General features: G+C 42.7%; 1 protein-coding gene across 3 annotated transcripts in view; it reads left to right on the top strand.

Moving 5' to 3' along the window:
• Window positions 1–461: 461 nt before the first annotated feature.
• The window catches only part of SDHAF3 (succinate dehydrogenase complex assembly factor 3), a 57,764-nt gene continuing 39,526 nt past the window's right edge, over window positions 462–18,699 (top strand). Inside the window, exons 1-2 of one of the 3 annotated variants that reach the window (XM_090046971.1) lie at window positions 462–979; window positions 3,044–5,253. In XM_090046971.1, the coding sequence (XP_089903097.1) occupies window positions 668–979; window positions 3,044–3,070 (339 nt within the window). In that variant the 5' untranslated portion in view covers window positions 462–667 and the 3' untranslated portion in view covers window positions 3,071–5,253. Of the gene's footprint in view, window positions 980–3,043; window positions 5,254–18,699 lie in introns of those variants that run through there. The other 2 variants (XM_090046969.1, XM_090046970.1) reach the window with 2 other exon arrangements.

The following is an 18,699-nucleotide window of genomic DNA, read 5'->3' as shown; positions in this document are numbered from 1 at the left end:
ACCCTATTGCCACAGTCTTCCCTGCTCCCCCTGCCCCAAATGAGCTCAGCCCCTGCTTACCTTGGCTAGCTTTGGAGCAGTGGAGAAAACAACAGGGGTGGCAGGCAGGGGAATAATGGGGAGAAGGAGCAGGGCAGAAAGGAAGGAAAATGCCTCTAAGTAGGAAGGTGATGCTTGGGGGGAGGGAGGGCAGTTCACTTGCTTTAGGGACTTAAAGACCCTGAAGGTCCTGCAGTGTGGTCTTCCCACATTGCTAAGGGTAGAAGAGGCTGGGAGCAGGCAGGGTTCGAATTACACTTTGACTCTTGCAGTTTTGGCTTCATCTTGATGCAGACCTAGACCTTTGGCCTACTTGTCAAGCTTCTAGTTTGTTTTTTTTAAAGCAGGTGCGCCTTCACGTTTTCAGCCTCCTAGATCCGCCCGGGGAGCGGCGGCTCAGAGCCCGCGACGCGTGGGAGCAGGGCCGCTCTCGCGGCGCCTCTAGCTGAGCCGCCGGAAACCCGCGGGGGGCGGGCCCTTGTGCCGGCTTGTGCCGGCCGTCACGAAGTTGCGGCCCGGGCCCTGCGTGAGGAGCCGCGGAGGCGCCCCTACCGCGCCTCTCGCACACGCCGGCGCCGGCTGAGTGCGGGGAGGCGGTCAGGCCGGGCCGGGCCGCGCCGAGCTGGGGATGTCGGGGGCGCAGGCGGCCCGGGCGCGCGGCCTCTATCGCCGCCTGCTGCGGCTGCACCGGGCGCTGCCGCCGGCGCTGCGGGCGCTGGGAGACCCCTACGTGCGCGACGAGTTCCGGCGGCACCGGGCGGTCGGCCCGGCCGAGGCCCAGCGCTTCCTGCGGGAATGGGAGGCAAGTTCCCGGCCCCGGCCGGGTGGGGGCAGGCGGAGAGAGCCCAGCCCGCGGTGCGGTAGGTGCAGGGGAAGCTGCGCCTGGCGCTGCGTTTCACACAGCCCCGCTTCCCGCTATTGCCAGGACTCCTGCCGCACGGTACATGTGTTCACTGGGGAAGCGGGCACCAAATGTAGTCCTACACGTGCCAAGTCAGTATGTTATAGTTCACGGGTCAGTTGTGCCTGGACCTGCCACACGGGCACAGTGTCACACAAGTGAATTGTGCAATGAATTTAGACCGGCCACCCATGCAAAGTAGTGCACCATTCACTGGTGTATTGCACAGTGAATTTAGAGGAGCTGTGTGTGCGAAGTGATGATCCTGCAATTCACTGCTGAATTGTGCAAGAAATTTAGAGCAGCCATATGTGCAAAGTACTTATCGTGCAACAAACACCCTTAGACCGGTCACCAGTGCAAAGTAATTATTGTGCAAGTGAAGTATACAATAAATTTAGACTGGCCACACATGCAAGGTAATTACCATTTGATAAGGATGACTAGTCCACTGTAAAAAGAACCAGCTATAGTTAGGCCTGGAAAATGTGTAACTGCTCTGTAGCTGTTTTTTATCCAGCTCTGATTTGAAGGTGTAGTAGTGCCTTAAAAGGAAATGGGAGAGGAAACAATGGTCATGAGTTCACAAGGCTTCCAAGCAGGGCACATGAGCCAGTACCCACTGCCTCTCAAACTGGTCTGAGGAGCTTGCGGGCACTGACCAGTGAAACCCTGCTTGGGCACATGGTTGGCGTGGCCATAGGAAAATAGCCTTGCAGTCCCCTGGTTTGTCCCCAGCCAGAGATGCCTTCCTGGTCTGACAGATGAGGAATTTGGCTAGAAGTAGGAGGCTGACCAGAAGGTCTTCGGGAGGACACAGAGGAAGTGGATAAATGGAAAGGTGTGGGGCTTTTTGCAGTCCGCAGGCCATTCTCAGAAGTGGAGCACTCTGTGTTTCATGCCCTTTTCATCTCACTACTGTTGGCAGCTGCACTACCTTACAGTGGCTCACTGGCCATTTTCTAGCTGTCTCCTCATTCCCAAAATGCCTTGGTGCATGCCATGTTAGCCATAGGACAGAGCTGTCCAACGGGCAGCCTGCAAGGAGTTAAGTTGTAGCCCCCAGGCTCCTGCCTGGCCACTGCTCCTCTCATTGGTCTAGCTGCAATGGCAACTGGTGTTTCCAGGCTCTCCCTCACTCCTCCAGCTTTTTCTGTCTGCTCCTTGCTCTAGCGCAGTAGGGCAGCGCAGCGTGGCATGGCTGGGTGAGCTGAGCGGTAAGCCTGGGGAAGAGCTGCGCATGGTGCAGCAGGGATGGGGGCAGTGGTGGAGCAGCGGCAGAATGTGGCCTATGGCTCACTCTGCACGTGCAGTGCCCAGCTGCTTAGAAGTTGGACAGCCCTGTTGTAGTATTTTCTATTATTTAAGACTGGTCCCATGTTACACATTTATGCTCAAAGCAAAGCGCTCATTTTAGTGTGCTTTGCTCATATTTCATTGACAGTCTTTCACTGTCAGAAGCCCTATTTAAATAATTGATTTTTATCAACTTTCCTATTGTATTTTTTGTTGTTTTTTTAAAGAAAGGTGTGTTTTCATTGGTTGATATAACAGTTAAAACATGTTGATTTACAACTAAATATATATTTTTACAGTAGTTTTGGTACATATGTTTCCTAGGTATACAACCTATACATATAACTTAACATATTTGGATTGTTAGAAGTCCTACATTTTAGGATGCTATAAAATGGTGAAATATTTATTTCTTATTCACTATATGATTTTGAGGTTCATATTTGTATCAAGCTGCATTAAAAATACAACTTGAATTTAATTAAAACACACAAAACCTGCACTTCAATTTTATTAAACAAACTAATGTTTTGGATACAGAAACTTTTTTGTTTTTAACAAAACACGGTACAGGTTTACAACTAACTAGATACTAGTATTAACTGCTATATTATTAGAAGTGTGAACTCTGGTTAGTGAATTAAACCAATTATTTCAGGTCACCTTGGGAAAAATGTTCTAAGATGCTTCAGTGAAAGTCATTTGAGCTTAACTTCCTACTTACCTAATTTTCTTTAAAATGAGAGTAATTTTTTAGCTAGACTGTTTGAAAAAAAATCTCATCCACCTTCCCCTTTTTATTTGTAGCCTGGAAGAGAAAAACAAGCCTTTTGACTTTTTCAGCTCCCACTTGATTTCTCAGCTTTGAATGAACCAGTCCAAATGGAGAAAATATTCTTTTTGCACCTGCAGAAGTGGCTACTGCTGGTAAAAGCACTTCAACGAACTCTAGTTCCAGATGCTTTGCTAGCGACTTCCACCAGTTCCATCATGTGACTTTTCTTTAAGACATCCTCAGCACATGTACTGCTTGAATGATTTATCTCTAGTCCTGAAATTTATTCTGGTTGGCATGATTGATGGGTGATTAGCAGCATTTTCCTCTTCAGCAGTTAGGCTTCTACCCTGGTACTTTGTGTTAAGACTATTGGCAAGAAAATGAGGTGGAATAAGTGCTTGATTCATCTGCTTCTTTACAGTCTGCAATTTAACTTTGCCATTGGGTATTTCTTGCTTTAATGTTTCTTGAACTTCTTCCCAATTTTCAACAGAATCCACAATACAGCAGCAATCTTTCTGTAGTTTGTCCAAGCCTTTGGATGTAGGTTTTAGTGTATTCAGTGTATCTTCTACATTTCTCTTTGGTCTAACGTTGACTACTGTAGTTATGATACTTCCATCAATTTTGTCATGGTTTTCTATATAGATGGTCATCATAGCAGGCCAGTTTTTAATAAATAGCTCAGTGCAGTCAACCACAGAATTCCACTGTATATCTTGGTGGCAAATTAGCTTTGATCCCCCCAACTCTTTTCAGTGAAGCTGAAGCAACTGCTTGTTACAGAAGTATTTTGCAATTTCAACATTTTCCTTTATGCCTGGATACTTAAGTCTTTGGCTGAAAGATGCATCAAATGACCATTGCACCTATATGTTATGTTTCATTATCTTTTAAGTTTCTTTTCATCTTTGCTACGTTTGCAGCATTGTCTGTGACAAGGCCACACACGTGATACTTGAACTTTTGCTCACAGTGGGCACTTCTACACTTTTATTAATGCACTGTAGTTACTGTGCATTAAGTTTAGTACCTGGTTAACCAAGTACTAAATCAGGCTTGTCCAACATACGGCCCGCAGGCATCCATGCGGCCCACCAACGCATTTTCTGAGGCCTGAGATGCTGCAACAGGAAACGAAAGTAAACACTGTTTACTTTTGTTCCCACCCCTTGTCCTTCCCCCAGCCACTCAGCAGCTTCCTGGCTGCTGAAGGGCTGGGGAAGAGACGGGGTCCCACATACTTGATGTTGCTTGACGTTGCCAACACGGTGTGTGTGGGAAGAGGAGTAGCCATGTGCCTCTCGGGACAGGATGAGCCCAGCTGGAGCAGCAGGGGCTCAGCTGCACTTTCCCCCTACCTGCGCTGGTCAGTCCCAAGCAGCACATGGCTCCGCCGCTGTTTTTGCTGGCTAGTGCCGACTTGGGCGGGTCTGTCCCATGTGGAGCAGCATGCAGCTGAAGCTGGATTCCCTACGCTGCTGGGGATGGGAGGAGGCCGGCCAGATTGGCACCAACCAGCAGAAGCGGTGGCTGAGGCATGTGCCGCTCAGTATTGACCGGTGTGGCGGGCGGGGGTGGAATACAGCTGAGCCCCTGCTGCTCTAGCCGGGCTCGTCCTGTCCCGAGCGGCGCATGGCTCCACCGCTGCTTCTGCTGGCCGGTGCAGACCTGGCCAGGCTCCTCCCATCCCCAGCAGCATGTGGGAAGCCAGCTTCAGCCACTTGCCACTTTTCCTGGCTGGTGCTGACCTGACTGGGCCCATTCCATCAGGGCAGCATGTGGCTGAAGCTGGCTTCCCACGTGCTGCTGGGGATGCCTGGCTGGGTTGGCACTGGCCAGCAGAAGCAGTGGTGGAGCCTCCTGCCTTTTGCAACCAGCTGGTGCAGACAGGGGGAAAGTGCAGCAGTACGTGGGGAAGCCACCAATTGATAGGGGACGGGATGGGCTGGCCAGGCTGCACTAGGGAGAGAAAGCTGTGGCTGAGCCCCCTGCAGCTGTGCTGTATGCTTGTTTAAGACAACAGCATGCTCAAGAATAGGGTATGAATGATCTGGGTGCCAACGTAAATTTGGAGCAGGTAAAAATCTTTGTAAAAATACTGTCCAGCGTTTGGATTCTGTTTGCTTCTGTTTCTCTTTGTGCGGGATTGGGGTTCAACTTGTTACTAATTGTTAAAGATGTGTTACTAACAAGTTATTAATTCAATAAAAGTAAATCTTCTTGAAGATTATTCTCAAAAATGCCCATATTTTGTTTCTTTGATTAGTTTCCACTCTGGCTGATATCTTTTCCATGTTTGACTGTTGACTTGCATTATGCTTCTTTCATTCATTGAGAAGTGAGTAGAAGCGGAAGTGTTTATTTTAGTCAAGTGTTTGGTATTATTTCATTGTTGCTTTTATATTGTTTTTATTTTGGATTTTAAACCACCTTTCATTTTCACTTCCTGCAACTTCATTGGTGTCAAAGGTCACATGACATCACTTCCTGATGTGATACTGCTTCCTGTGAGGTCTTTGAATATGGCTTACTGACCCACTGGTGATAAAAAGTTCATTATCGACATTCAAAAAGGTTGGACACCCTTGTACTAAATCAATGTGTGGTAGCGCCAGCACGTGGGTTTTTAGTGACACTTACAGTGCAGTAACCTAATACTACACAGTGTTATTAGGCTGCTAGGCAGTTAACGTCTCGTGTAGACACGCCCAGCTTGTTGTAGCTTTTACTGCTGCTACTCTTAAATATTCTGCAGTAGGTGCATTTCCTGATACAATACAATTGTTTCTGTGAGATGAACAATCCTGTCTTCTGTTTCATACAAGCACACATTACCGCCAGATCATTGTGTACTTTGCTCCATCAGTCAAGACTCAGATTAACGTTTTTCCCTTGAGCATTTTTTGCACACTGTTCAGTTTCCGTTTCATACACTATATCCAAAAGTCTTCCAACAATATCTGTTTTGCTGGGTGAAGTGTGACTTGGTTGTAATGACTGAACCATGTAAGTGAAATGTTTGTTCTGAGCAAGATGAAAGAGAGAATTTATTGAAAAAATGAACTGAGAAATCTTCATCTCTTTTGTCTTGCTGGACTTTCCTGGTCTTGATTAGAAACTCAGCCATAGTTTTACTTGGTAATAAAGAAAGTTTCTTTTTGGATACGGAGAATTCACTGTGCGGATGATGGACGCTCATAATTTCTTATGCCTAAAATGGACCCTGACACAAAATGGTTAAAAAGTCAGTTACACTGATTATTACTCAGTGCATTACTTTAAAAAAATTGTAAATGAAAGAACCCTCCCATAGCAGATGTTTTTTAACCAGTGCTTAAATGATAACATTTTTCCATACTTAGTTCTATATGGAAAATATTCAATAAATCATAACTATTATCTTCTATTTAAAGCCTTTTTATCAATATAAAAAAGCTTGAAAAAAATTTACATCTTTATTTTAAAATTAATAAATTCATATTAAAACTATTCTGCACAGGATATCTTTATGTAGGGCTTGTATATTTCCTTAAACTAGCAATAAAACTCATTTTAGATGTGCAGGGGTAATATTAAAAATGTGTAATTGAATCGAGACTAGTCTATAGTCCACAGAATGTTGTTCCTTTTCCTACACTGTCTTGAGCCCAAGGTCTGTTCACTGTGTTGCGGAAACTGCTTCTTACTCTGCTCCCTCCTCCTTCACACAAGAAATTAACAACAAACCAAGACTCTTTCTCCCTGTACCATAACCCACCACACCCTTTCTCACCCCCACCAAAACCAAAACAAAACACAACCCTCTCCCCTGACAATCCATGATTTCTGCTATTTTTGCAGCCCCCTGGCCTTGCATGCTGCATATTTTAGTTTAAAGACATGGAGCACTTGAGAAGTAATGTTTACATCTATGCAAGGGGACCAAGGAAGGCCATTTAACCATTCAGAAGCAGGGGTTACTAAGCAGGTGGTTGTTTTTTCCATGAGCTGGAGAATAAGCCTCCATTATGAGTGAAGAATCATAAGTACTCATGATTTGAGAGCAGAACTAATCAGAGCTCAGGTAGAATGAAACAGGCTTCTGGTACCATCCAGGTGGGTTTAGTGGCTGGTCCTGATCAAAGGGTACACATGATGGTGTCTATTGGAATCAGAATCCAACTTCCAATACCTTTGATGACCTTGCTAATCCTTTGCATCCAGTAGTATAGATCCTGCATTCCTTGCAGGCTCAGGCCCCTAATACATGAAATACCGTGCCATGTTTTTAAAGCTTGACCTCAGAAGTTAGAGGTTTCCACCTCATTCTTAAATAGAAGAAAATTAGCCTAAAAACTTCAGAGTTTTTTTTGTAGAGGCTCAGTGTATTTTATTTAAATTATTTTAATAGATTTTACTAAAGGTATATCTTAAACTATGCTGCATTAAATTCAAATTTCATTTTAAACTAGTTTATTTTTAAAAAGGGAAACTTAATTATAATATAAAAAATAGACAATTATTTAAATAAAAGTATGATTTAAAAAAAATATATCCATTTTTATCCACCCTGATGCCAGTTTTTTGTGACATACTGGCTCTAAGGTAGCCTGCCAGAACCACTGGTTTTGCTGTCCTGTGCCAATTTGGGATTCTGATGCTTGCCTTCTCTTTGCATCTGTGCCTTTTAGCCAGTCTCTGCAGTTTGTTAGAACCAGTTTTCTTTTTGGTGCACTGATACCAGAAGCTTTTAAGGTGGCCTTAGGGTTGCTCAATCTAGTCATTTGTTTTTTCTGTTGCAATGCCTTTCATTTGGTACATTTTCTGAGTCCTTATTTTTTTTTCTTGGTCCAGTGTTTCCTCGATGCACTGGTATCTTCCTTTTATTTTGTTGGTGTAGTATCTAAGAAGGGTGTAAGAGCACTCAGCAGAACCTCTCTAAATTACCGTTTACAAGAATCATGTTTAAGAGTAATGTTCACTGTGTTACCTAATTTTGAGACTGCCAGCTGTGTCTGTGGATGTCTTCCTAAACACTGGAGCTTCCCTTTTGGACACCTCAGGGAGGCTCTTGCAAATCCACCTTAAGCCTAAAGTGATTTCAAGAGTAATCTATTAAAGCTAAATATAAGATGCCTGTAATGGTCATGTTTCAGAGGTGTAGGTTGTAGCCTTGTTGGTCTGAAGACATAGGCAAACAAGGTTCTTTGTGTAAATCCGATATCTTTTATTAGCCCAACTCAAATAGTCAGTCTAATAGAAGATATCGGATTTACCCAAAGAACCTTGTCTGTAAACTCTCAGGAGATGCAGATGAAGACATCTGCATCTCCTGAGACAGTGTGACATGCAGATGAAGACATCTGCCTCCTAGTAAGCACAGCAGGGTGGCTTCACCACCAAAGTGCCGTATGTCATCAGCAAGCCTGAGGGTGCACATGGGTTTCAGTGTCTCATGCTGGCGGAGCAGAGTGCTAGATAATTAGATTAAACTGAATCTCCACATGACAGACCAAGACAGGAAGCACTGAGGGAGAGATGGCTAGCATTTTCTCAATACACCTGTGTGTCTTGGCAGCTAGGTATACAAACTTTTTCTAGGCTTAAAGTGGGCACAGAGACAAAGATTCTTCATAGCAGCCTCTAGCCAGGAACCACCGGGTTTGGTCCCAGCAGGAATATTGGCATACCCCTATCAAAGTACAACTTTGGCTGTAACTAGCACCCAATGCCTTTCAGGGAGGCTTAAAAACACCCTGACACAAGTAGCAGAAAGGTGGGACAGTGACTACCAGCAAAGCCCAGAAGCATGGGAAATACTGTTAGTGGAGCATAAACACAGGTACACCTAGATCATCCCTGACCAGTGGCTGTCCAATTTCTTGAACACCTTCAGCGATGGCAAGTCCTCAACTTTCCTAGGCTATTCCACTGTCTCACTATTGTAACAGTGAAGAAGCTTTTCCTGATATACACTCGAAACCTTTACTTCAGCATCAAGCCATTGGTCCATGCCCTCCTCTGTGGCAAGAGAGAAATGATGTTTTTTCTTTTCTTTATGGCAACTCTTAAAGTATTTGAAGACTGCTGTCATTTCCCTTCTTAAGCACTTTTTATGCTAGTTGAACATGTCTACTTCCTTCAGCCTCTCCTTATCTGATGTGTCTTCCAAGCCCTTTATCTTCTTTGTTGCCTACCTCTGGACCCTCTGTAACTTCTCCAAGTCCTTTTTAAAATGTGGAGCCAAGAACTGCATACAGTACTCTAGATGATGCCTGACAAGTAGAGGCACTGTCAACTCCTGTGTCTTGCACCAAACTGCATTTGCCTTTTGTATGGCTGCATCACACTGCAAACTTGTATTGAGTCTGTGATCTACCAAGACTCTCAAGTCCTTTTCCATAGTGCTGTCATCCAGTCAAGTTCCACTCATTTTATATTTGTGTTTTTGATTATTTTTTCCCTGTTGTAGAACCTTGCATTTGTCCATATTGAATTTCATCCTGTTAGCTCTGGCCCAACTTTCCAATCTGTTGAGATCTTTCTGAATTGCACTCACATCCTCCAATGTGTTAGCAATCTTTCCCAGTTTTGTGTCATCTGCAAACTTCCTAAAGAAGCTTTCTAAACCGGCATCTAAATCATTAATAACCAAGATGAACAGCACAGGATCTAGGATGGACTGCTGTGGGACTCCACTCAAAACCTCCTGACATTCGGACATGGACCTGTTAATAATTACTCTTTGCTTGCAGCTATTGTTATCTATAATTTATAGTAGTTTTGTCAAGTCCACATTTCTCTAATTTGATTAGATTAGATTAGATTTTCATCTGGAGGTGCTACTCATCTTGAGGATTTTACAAAGCAGCACCTCCATTATATATACTGTGTGAGTGAAGGAAAGGTGCTGTTTCCCAGAAGGGAAGGACGCTGTTGTACTGCTGTCTTCCAATTTACCCTTAGGAAGAGTTGGGCAAGTAAATGGGTATCCTGAGTGAGGTAGTTCCAGGTTTGCCAGCCAGTTCCTTTTAATGCAGATCCAATTGGTTTTCCCTTCATTTCATCTTACTCTTCCCCAAAGTCTCTTTCTCTCTCAAGGTGTTATTTCTAAATCACATAATTTCATATTTTAGGACTGTGGGGTTTTGCACTTTAGAATTTGGAAGGGTTTTAGAACCTAGAACACTTAACTTTGGGAATAAATTGCATTTCTTTTATTGCTGAGCAGTAGGTCCTGAAGCTCATCTTTAACTCTTTACTTTAGAGGGCTGTAAGCACTTGGGTTGTGGGAATAGGCCTGTCTGTATTGATCTCCTGGGGGTTTTAGAACAGTTGCTGAAAATCATGTAGCAGTACATTTATGACGTATGTGTATATGGTGCAGTAAAGGAACTATGCACTAGAAGCACTAGCATCTTGCTTATAACAAGAAACATAACTGTGCTTCCAAAAAATGTATATATACAGATTTTTCCCAACTTGCTCTTTAAAAACAACTACACTGTTAAATGCAAAACAGAATTAAAGCAGTGTTGAGGTTGGTTTTTTTTTTTATAGAGTATGTTATGGTATGTATAGTGCACACAATAACTGGGCCTGTCACACACGAATGATTTCTATACCTGATTTTTCTTATTATGTGTATAGCTTAATATTACGTATATTTTAATTCCTAGGGAGACATGTCTTCACCCACTGTGCACCATCTAAGATGTGTATCATATACAGAGATACTGATTTTCTCTGTTTAAAAATCACAAATTATCTGATAACCCCCCCCCAATCTGTGATTAAAATGAAACTTCACTATAGATATAGGTATCAATTGAACATAATGTTTTATTGATATATTTACAATTTAAAAGCAGTTTGGAAGCTTACCAATGCCTTAATCAGTATAATAAAATAAATCCTAAATGCCTATACATTTTGGCATTTGATTTGAGGTTTTTTATCATGGAAAATCAGAGCTTCCCCTTCCTCCTTTGCTCACCAGGATGCAGGTCCAGGCCCCTCACTTCCCACCCACAGTCTCCCCGGCCCTGCTGGTGTCTTTCCTCTGACCTACAGCCCCCTGCCCCACTCAGCCCTGCGGAGGGGTCCCCCAGCTGCCAGGGTGATGGGGCCAGAGACCTGGGTCTGCAGCCCTGCCCCCTGCAGAAGTGCCTGAGCCCTGGTTGCCATGGGTGACTGGTGCTGCCTTAGTTGGGGAGCATGTGCCCTCCCAGCAACCAGTCAGCGATCAGGGAGGGTCCCCCCAGTGGCCAATCTCACTGATGGGGGAAACTTGCTGACCAGGGGAGTCCCCCCCCCCCCCGTGGCCAATCTTGCCAACTGGGAAGTGCCAGCAGCTCTCCTGGAAGTGACCTCGGTGCTACATCTGGCACTCCCACTCCCCAGCCAGTACTTGCAGGAGGGGCACTGGTGCTCCCACCTGCCCCTGTGCCTGTCACCTAAGCAGGGAATGTGGCCTGTCATGGGGTGCACCAGTGCTCTTAGGGGGTCGTCTCTGCTGTTGTGTTGCCACTGCTGGTTGCCATCTACAGGAGGCAATAGCTGCAGTGGCGAAGTGGAGCATGGAGCCCAGCTTCTGTCCTGTGGGTGGCACAGCTGGAGTGAAGCCCATGGGGGGCAGGGAAAAGGGCCAAGCCCCATGCACTGCCCCAGCTGGTCAGTGGCAGCAGCCCCAGCCCTGCCCAAGTCCTTCCTTCCCTCCCTCCCTTCCTATGGGGCCCAAGTCCCACTCCCCCCCCACACACACTTACTTGTGGGGAGCTGCTTTCCAGGCTGCCTGGTGGTCATGTTTATACATGCTCGTATAAACCTGCACCCCCCCAGCCCCTTGCAGGCTGGAATTCTACCAGCCTGCAGAGAACTCTTTGCAAAACTGGAAAATCCACGTTTCTCCGTTAAAATGAGATATCCACACTTTTCTCATGTAAAAGGGAAAATTCGTGGTTTTTTTCAGTTTTTCCATGGGAAACAGAAAACCCAGAGCCCTAATCATAGAAGGGAAGGATATATTGTATTACCGGAGAAATGGTGTGTGTGATCTTGTAATTAAAGATTGTAACAACACGTGCACAAGAGGGGTAGATTTAAGGTTGCAGATTCACAGAAATGTAGTCCAGATGCAAAGTCCGCTTGAATATTGATTATCTTTGAGTACCTACTCAGGTCATTTTAATGTTCTGAAATATATTTGGTACATTTAATGGAATCTCCAGATTAAAAGAAATCCTTCATATGATGTCTGTCCAAATAGGTCCATGTATTCAGTTTTAAAATTCCTGTTTATTTCAGTAGTGTTAGGTCCTGACCCTTTGTGCAAAAGAATGCATGTTCCTGCATCGGTGAAGTCAGAAGGGGTTTTAGCATAGACTAAGCTGTTATAGAAATGGTTCTCAACCTTTGTAGACTCTAGGCACTGTAATAATTCTCAAAATGTAGTGACAGAATTGTAATCAGAGTGTGTTTTGGCCTTTTGAGTGCTTTTCCTGAGCCAGCATAAGGTCTGTGATTATGATATTTTTGCAGGCCAGTTTCCTGAACACTTACTAGCTGCTAAAATCGCCCTAGCATTTTTTACCAAAATTTATTGCTGTTCAGTATATAGGATTTGTATTTATTTATTTCAAATGAAATATTGACTTTAGAAGTTACTTGCTATTTGTTTAAAGGAAGTCAGTCTATCTACAAAACTTTAGTTTTCTTAACACTGTCTTTAAAATCTTTCTTTTACTTTATAGAAAAATAGTGCTTCAGATATGATGTCTCAGTAAGCAAATGAATAGGCAGAAGTCTCGTTTTTGAATGACTGAATAATCATTTTTTTCTAAAATATGACAAAAAGGGTCACTTTAGTTTGCCTACAATAGCAGCTTAAAGATTTATTTTATGACCAACTCCCAAAACTTCCAAATTGTAGGTGGACATTACAGTATTTTTAAGGAAAATGTAATCTGATTATATTAAAATTTACAACACTGAAAACTGCTTTTTGAATGCTGTTGCTTGGAACGAGATCACTCTGAGTAAGATAAGAATAATTGTAAATTCATTAAAAATAATAGAAAGTCATGTTTTTGCCGATATATTTTTATTGCACTGGGTTCAGATTATTGGTTTGTATCTTAAAATCCATGGGGAAATGCTAACAGTAGAGGAAGAAGCTTTGTTAAAATGAAATATATCAGTTATTATTATCTGTTCTTTTCTATTTTCTAAATATCTAATATTTTAATTAAAATAATTGGTACTCAAACAAGAGGCAGCTGGTATAATTAGATCAGTAATGATTATTACTTAGAAATGCTATTGAATTAACATTGACACAGTTGATAAGTAAATTAGCTCAACTATCCTCTAAGTCATATAATTATTGAGAATATATTGTTTAAAAACAATAATAAGAAGATGATAATTACCCAACTGTGTTACAAATTATAGATCAGAGTTGTTACAGCAGAAAATACTGTTAAAATTCTTTTTCGTTTCTTAAGTCCATCATGTTTCAAGTGCAGAGAGTAGAGTAGTAGTTTTTAACCTGGGGTCCACAGACTATGCCTAAGGGTTCTGCAAAAGATGGCTATGATCAATCAAAGGTATGCGAATACTTACACTTCAAAGGAGTCTGGAACACCATTCAGAATTTCAAGTGGCGTCTGCACCTGCTTTCAAATTTTTTTAGGGGGTCTGCAAATGAAAAAAGGTTGAAAACCACCTCTAGAGTGGCCTGAGATTTTCTGTTACTGGACAGGTTGAATAACTTGCAGTTGAAGCTATTTCAACCATTGGTGACCTTGAAGTATGCAGTTCTGGTAGCTTTCCTATGAGCTGAACTGAAGCAGACTCAGAGTTGTGTTTTGCTGTAGCAGTCGTTTTCTTTAGGAAAGTGACCTTAGGGTAGAAACAAGTGAGGCCTTTCCTCACCTTTGTGCCACCATAAAAATGCACAGCAAACAGACATTCATACTCTGTCACACCACAAGTCCCCAAAGGTAGAAATAGATTGTGCTGCTTCACTGCAGTGCATGCCTGTTTGATTGATGGTAGGAGAGGACAGGCAGCCAGATCTGCCCATACTCTCCAGATGCTGGACAGGTGCCCCAGAGGCTTGAGGAGGCCAATCTTGCACACCCCAGAGAACTCTTGGGCAGGATTGAGCTCTTGAAGCATCTGTCTGGCTTTCCTTGCTTACAGAGACATGCCTGGGGAATCTCAGTAAGAGACATCCCCAGGATCTCGGGGTGTTCCTCTTACTTGGGGAAAGCCTGGGATTCCCTGCTTAAAGAGACATGCTCAGGAGATCCCAGGGGTGCATCTCCATGAGCAGGGAACCCTAGCCTTTCCCTGCTTAAAAAGATGTGCCCCTGGGAGGTGTGGGGTGGCACAGGAGCTGGGGAAATCTGTGGCTAGGAGTGGGTCCTGCAGAGACATGGGTCAGCATGGGTCCTGGTGGAGAGGCACAGGGCAGTGTGGGAACCATTGGTGTGTGACCTGGTGTGGGTCACAGCATGGAGGCACGGGGTGTTGGAAATTCTTCAGCTTTTGCACTGCTCCACACCCATGCAGACTTGTGTTTCTCCTGGGAGCACATTGCCCCTTGTCCTACATTGGGACAAGGGGTAAAATGTGTTTTGCCAATTAGTCTGTTTCTCAAATAACAAATCTAGACATTTCAGGAACCCTGTTCACAGGCTTCAGATGAAACCACATCCTCCCATCCTACCTACAGGAGCTGGGCTGGCTGCATCAAGGACAATAGTTTGGGGGGGTGGGGTTCGAATAAGCAGATGCACTGAATAGTTGAGGCTCCGATGGATCAATGGTATTTAATCAAATTCCAAATTTGATATGTTCCAAATTGTTGATATGACTGAAGTTGTTTGTTCATTCAGTCAAAAAAAACTGATGTGGTTTCAAGGGCCTTATAATAGTTCACAAGCCATGTTTTAAATTGTCCCATTCATATATACTGTTTGACTTTCTGTGGGGCCTGTCCTTAGGCCAGGAAGACCCTGTGTCACTGATGTGATTTCCATTTACTTCAATGGATATTGCATCAGGCCCTGTGTGAAGTAACGTTTGGTGCCATTAATTTTTCTTCTTACCAGCGACTGACTCTCTTTACCTTCACATACTTACAACATATCTTCTACTTCTGAATACCTTGATCTGATGTGATCCTTTCTCCACCTCTTCTGCTTATTTCAAAGTCTTTTGCTACTCATACATAGGCTGAGATATTGCAGGAACAAAACACTGATGTTGAAGAATAACATTTTTAATGGTGGGTAGGGGGAAAAAATGTCTGTGGTATTCTGAGTACTGGAATCAAATTGGGCTATGACAAGGAAATCTGGAAGGCCTACTTGACTATCCCTCTGATTCTGTAGGTTTTACAAGCCTGAGACTATTGCTGACTTTTTGGGTATTGTGCTGTAAGTGGCAATGAAGTCCATCAGACAGGCTGTCCTGTCCTTACCTGATAGTGGAATATAATTTTGAGATTTCTGTCATTTTCTGACTTCAGTAAAAAATGTGGCCTAAGGTTTAGAAGTAGTTCCCCATTGGCTTTCTGCACTATTTACCAGATGCATTGGAATATAGTTTAGTGCTTTTTGACTGTGTGGGTGAAAAACTACTTATCAGAAAAAAATTCCCATTGATACTGAAATACCTAGTTCACTCATAGCAATAGCTAAACATTTAGTGGTGAGGATCAAATTGGAAACAATTTCTTTTTCCTAAATATTTTCAAGAGGTAGTAAAGAATTTCTCACTTTTTGGATGCCTTTTTAGTTATGGCTCTTGAATAAGAGAGCTAAAATGGCTAAAAATATGAAATTAGCCTGCTCTGCAGACTAGCAGGCTTGTTATCTGTGGTGACTGGACTCAGGTTGACTGGCTTGCCGTGGTAGTATTCACTCTATCTATACCAGACAGAATTTTTGCTTTTGTGATTTTAAAGTTTCCATAAAATAACATTTATATTTGGTGGTCTCTTGGCTAGATCAACCAGAATACAGGTTGCCTAGATAGATCCATAAACAGAATTCCATTGTAATGTAGCCTTCAAACTCCCTGACTCCTCTCCCATTCTTCCAACATTCCTCCAAATTTAAAGATACAAGCAGGTTTGCGATCCAGTTGTTCTTTGTTAAGAATGCTTATTATTCAGGGAAAATTTGTCTTAAAAAAGAGTAGGAATGACCTATAAAAGCATTACTGCGTGGTTTCTGTATTAGAATTTAGATGGGTGGTGCATATCTGTCATACAAAACAGTATTTGGTATCTCTCATTTGGAGAGTGATGTCACTCTCCTATAGATTAGTTTGCCCACTACCAAGATCAGTAATTTTTTGTTCATTTCTTTGCACATGTTGATGTGGTACAGCGCTTGATTAGTTTTTTTGTTGTTTAGCTTTGTTATATGTAAATACAACTGCATTTTTTGCATTCTAATAATGGTGTGGTCTTAATGGAAAATTCAACTTCAAGGAGACTGAGAGAGAATACATTTGTTACAAGCTTTTACTTCATCCTCTAAGTTCGAAACAGTATGGGCAATGCCATTGGTATTTATAATGTTGCTATCATATTGCTAAACTAGTTACCCTTTTTATTGCTGTTTACAGCATTCATTTTAAAGCTTAAAGTACTGAAGTATTTGGGTGATCTTTTACATATGTATTCTTTCTTTCTTTTTTTGTAGCAATAGCCAGTAAAGTAGCTAGAGAATCTAGTATTATTACTAAAATACATTATTTAAAAATTCTAAGCTTACATATGGAATGATATCCAGACATTCCTTTCTTCATTGTATTCATCCACTTTCTCTAATAAATATAGTTTTGGAACAGTCAACACATGGTTGCATCTTTAGGTATGGAAATAAAAATAAATGAATAATCAGACTAAGGTAAAAAAGAACATTTAATATATTTAGCATTAAAAGGAAAAGAGAATTCTTTTTTCAAAAGATAATTTAGGCTTCCACCTAGTGGTCGAAGGGCATTTTGAGAGGAAAGCAGGAAATACGTTACCTAAGCTATGTATGACACAGATGGAGATTCAGGCTGTGTAGGCATACAATTTACCAGGTTGAAAGACTGAATGCCAATTGTGCACAATGGACCCGGGGCTTCAAATTTTCTGAAAATTAGTGACAATGATTTAGAGTCTCTTGTTATCAGCAAAATAAATTCAGGCTCCTGTCTAACTTCTGAATTAGTCAGAACTTTATCAACTTTTCTATTGCAAATTAATAAAATTTCTGTTTTTCCCTTTCAAGAAGGATGCAGATCAGTAGCATGAAGACCAAAATTTATCAAGCAATTTTGTATGTTCAAGTAGGGGCATGGCTATGCTCTCAATACTGTGCTGGGGATTGTTACATTGAAGCACACATGCTCTTTCCATGTGAACTGCACCTTGAAATGGATGTCTTGTATCCCATAAAAGCAGCACTGAATGCATTGGTGACGTGTAGGGGTGCACACAGGTGCATGTGCACCTCCTGAGATTGGCGGTGCATCCCCATAAAAAAGTGCCACTGATGCCTGCAGGTGGTTGCCGCTTGCTGCCTTCTCCCCTCGCCGCCGACACTGCGGGTGGTTGCCAATTGCCGCTGGCCACTGCAGACACCACCAGCGGCATCTGCAGGTGGTCACTGACCACTGGTCAGCGCTCATCCCCGCCTCCCCCTCCCTCCACAGCTGCTGACACTGCTGCAGCCACCTTTGGGAGATCCCTGCTGCGACACCCCCACTGCCGCCACCACCTGCAGGCAGTCACTGTGCTCCCCCAGCTTCCGGGGGCACGCGCTGTTCATAACTGAATTCATGTCAGTAAGCACACTCTTAGGCTGAGTTTTTTGGCACACTCCTAACCCTGACCAAAGGTTGCTACACTTTGGGGTGTAACACATGCAGAGCAGACATGCCTGCTTCACTACATGAATCGCATACAGAGCATGACCCAAAGACTTTGTAGACTTGTCTTAAAAATATTGTTAGAGTTTCTGTTTCAGCATTTCTTATGTATACAGGCAACATTTCTAAAGACTTTGTTGAGAGAGTTTCCTTTAGTAGGTCTAGGGAGTATGACTGTTAAGAAATTAGAGATAAAAAAAGAAGAAAAGTTAATAGTTGTTTTCTTTTCTTTACTGATATTATTTTTATTACTAATTAATTTTGCAGTAATACCTAGGAACCCTAACTAGATTTGGATTTTATCAGATTGGGCACAGACAGAAGTGACAATTTTTGTCTGCTCTGGTCCCAGAAAGCAGTTTATAATTGTAACCAAACGCACATGCATGGCTGCAGGCAATTTCCAAAATGGCCAATTGGGTGAAAATCTGACCCCTACCCCCAATTGTATGAAGGTGAGATGAAGATGTTTCAAAACAACATCTTCTGTAACTTCTGTCTGTTAGCCTCAAGGCTCCACGCATCTTAGTCAAAGATAATATCGTAACCATTGCAAAGAGAGTCCTGTATTCTTTTAAGTAAAAACTTTGCAAGGTAATGAAAAATAGAGTAACAGATTTCCACAGTTATTTTTTTCATAGGGTTGCTATGTGTACTATTTGCAGGTAGAGAGATAAAGTATTTTTTGCTACTAATTTTAATTTATTACCTACCTAGATAGTATCAGCTGGCCATGTTTTGTAGACATTGTGGTTAAACTACA

The sequence above is a fragment of the Crocodylus siamensis genome, chromosome 5 (genome assembly GCF_052110815.1).
Source record: "Crocodylus siamensis isolate JL-2025a chromosome 5, ASM5211081v1, whole genome shotgun sequence".
Taxonomy (NCBI): Eukaryota; Metazoa; Chordata; order Crocodylia; family Crocodylidae; genus Crocodylus; species Crocodylus siamensis.
Note: the sequence above shows the minus strand (reverse complement) of the source record. Positions and strands in the feature narration are given on the sequence as shown.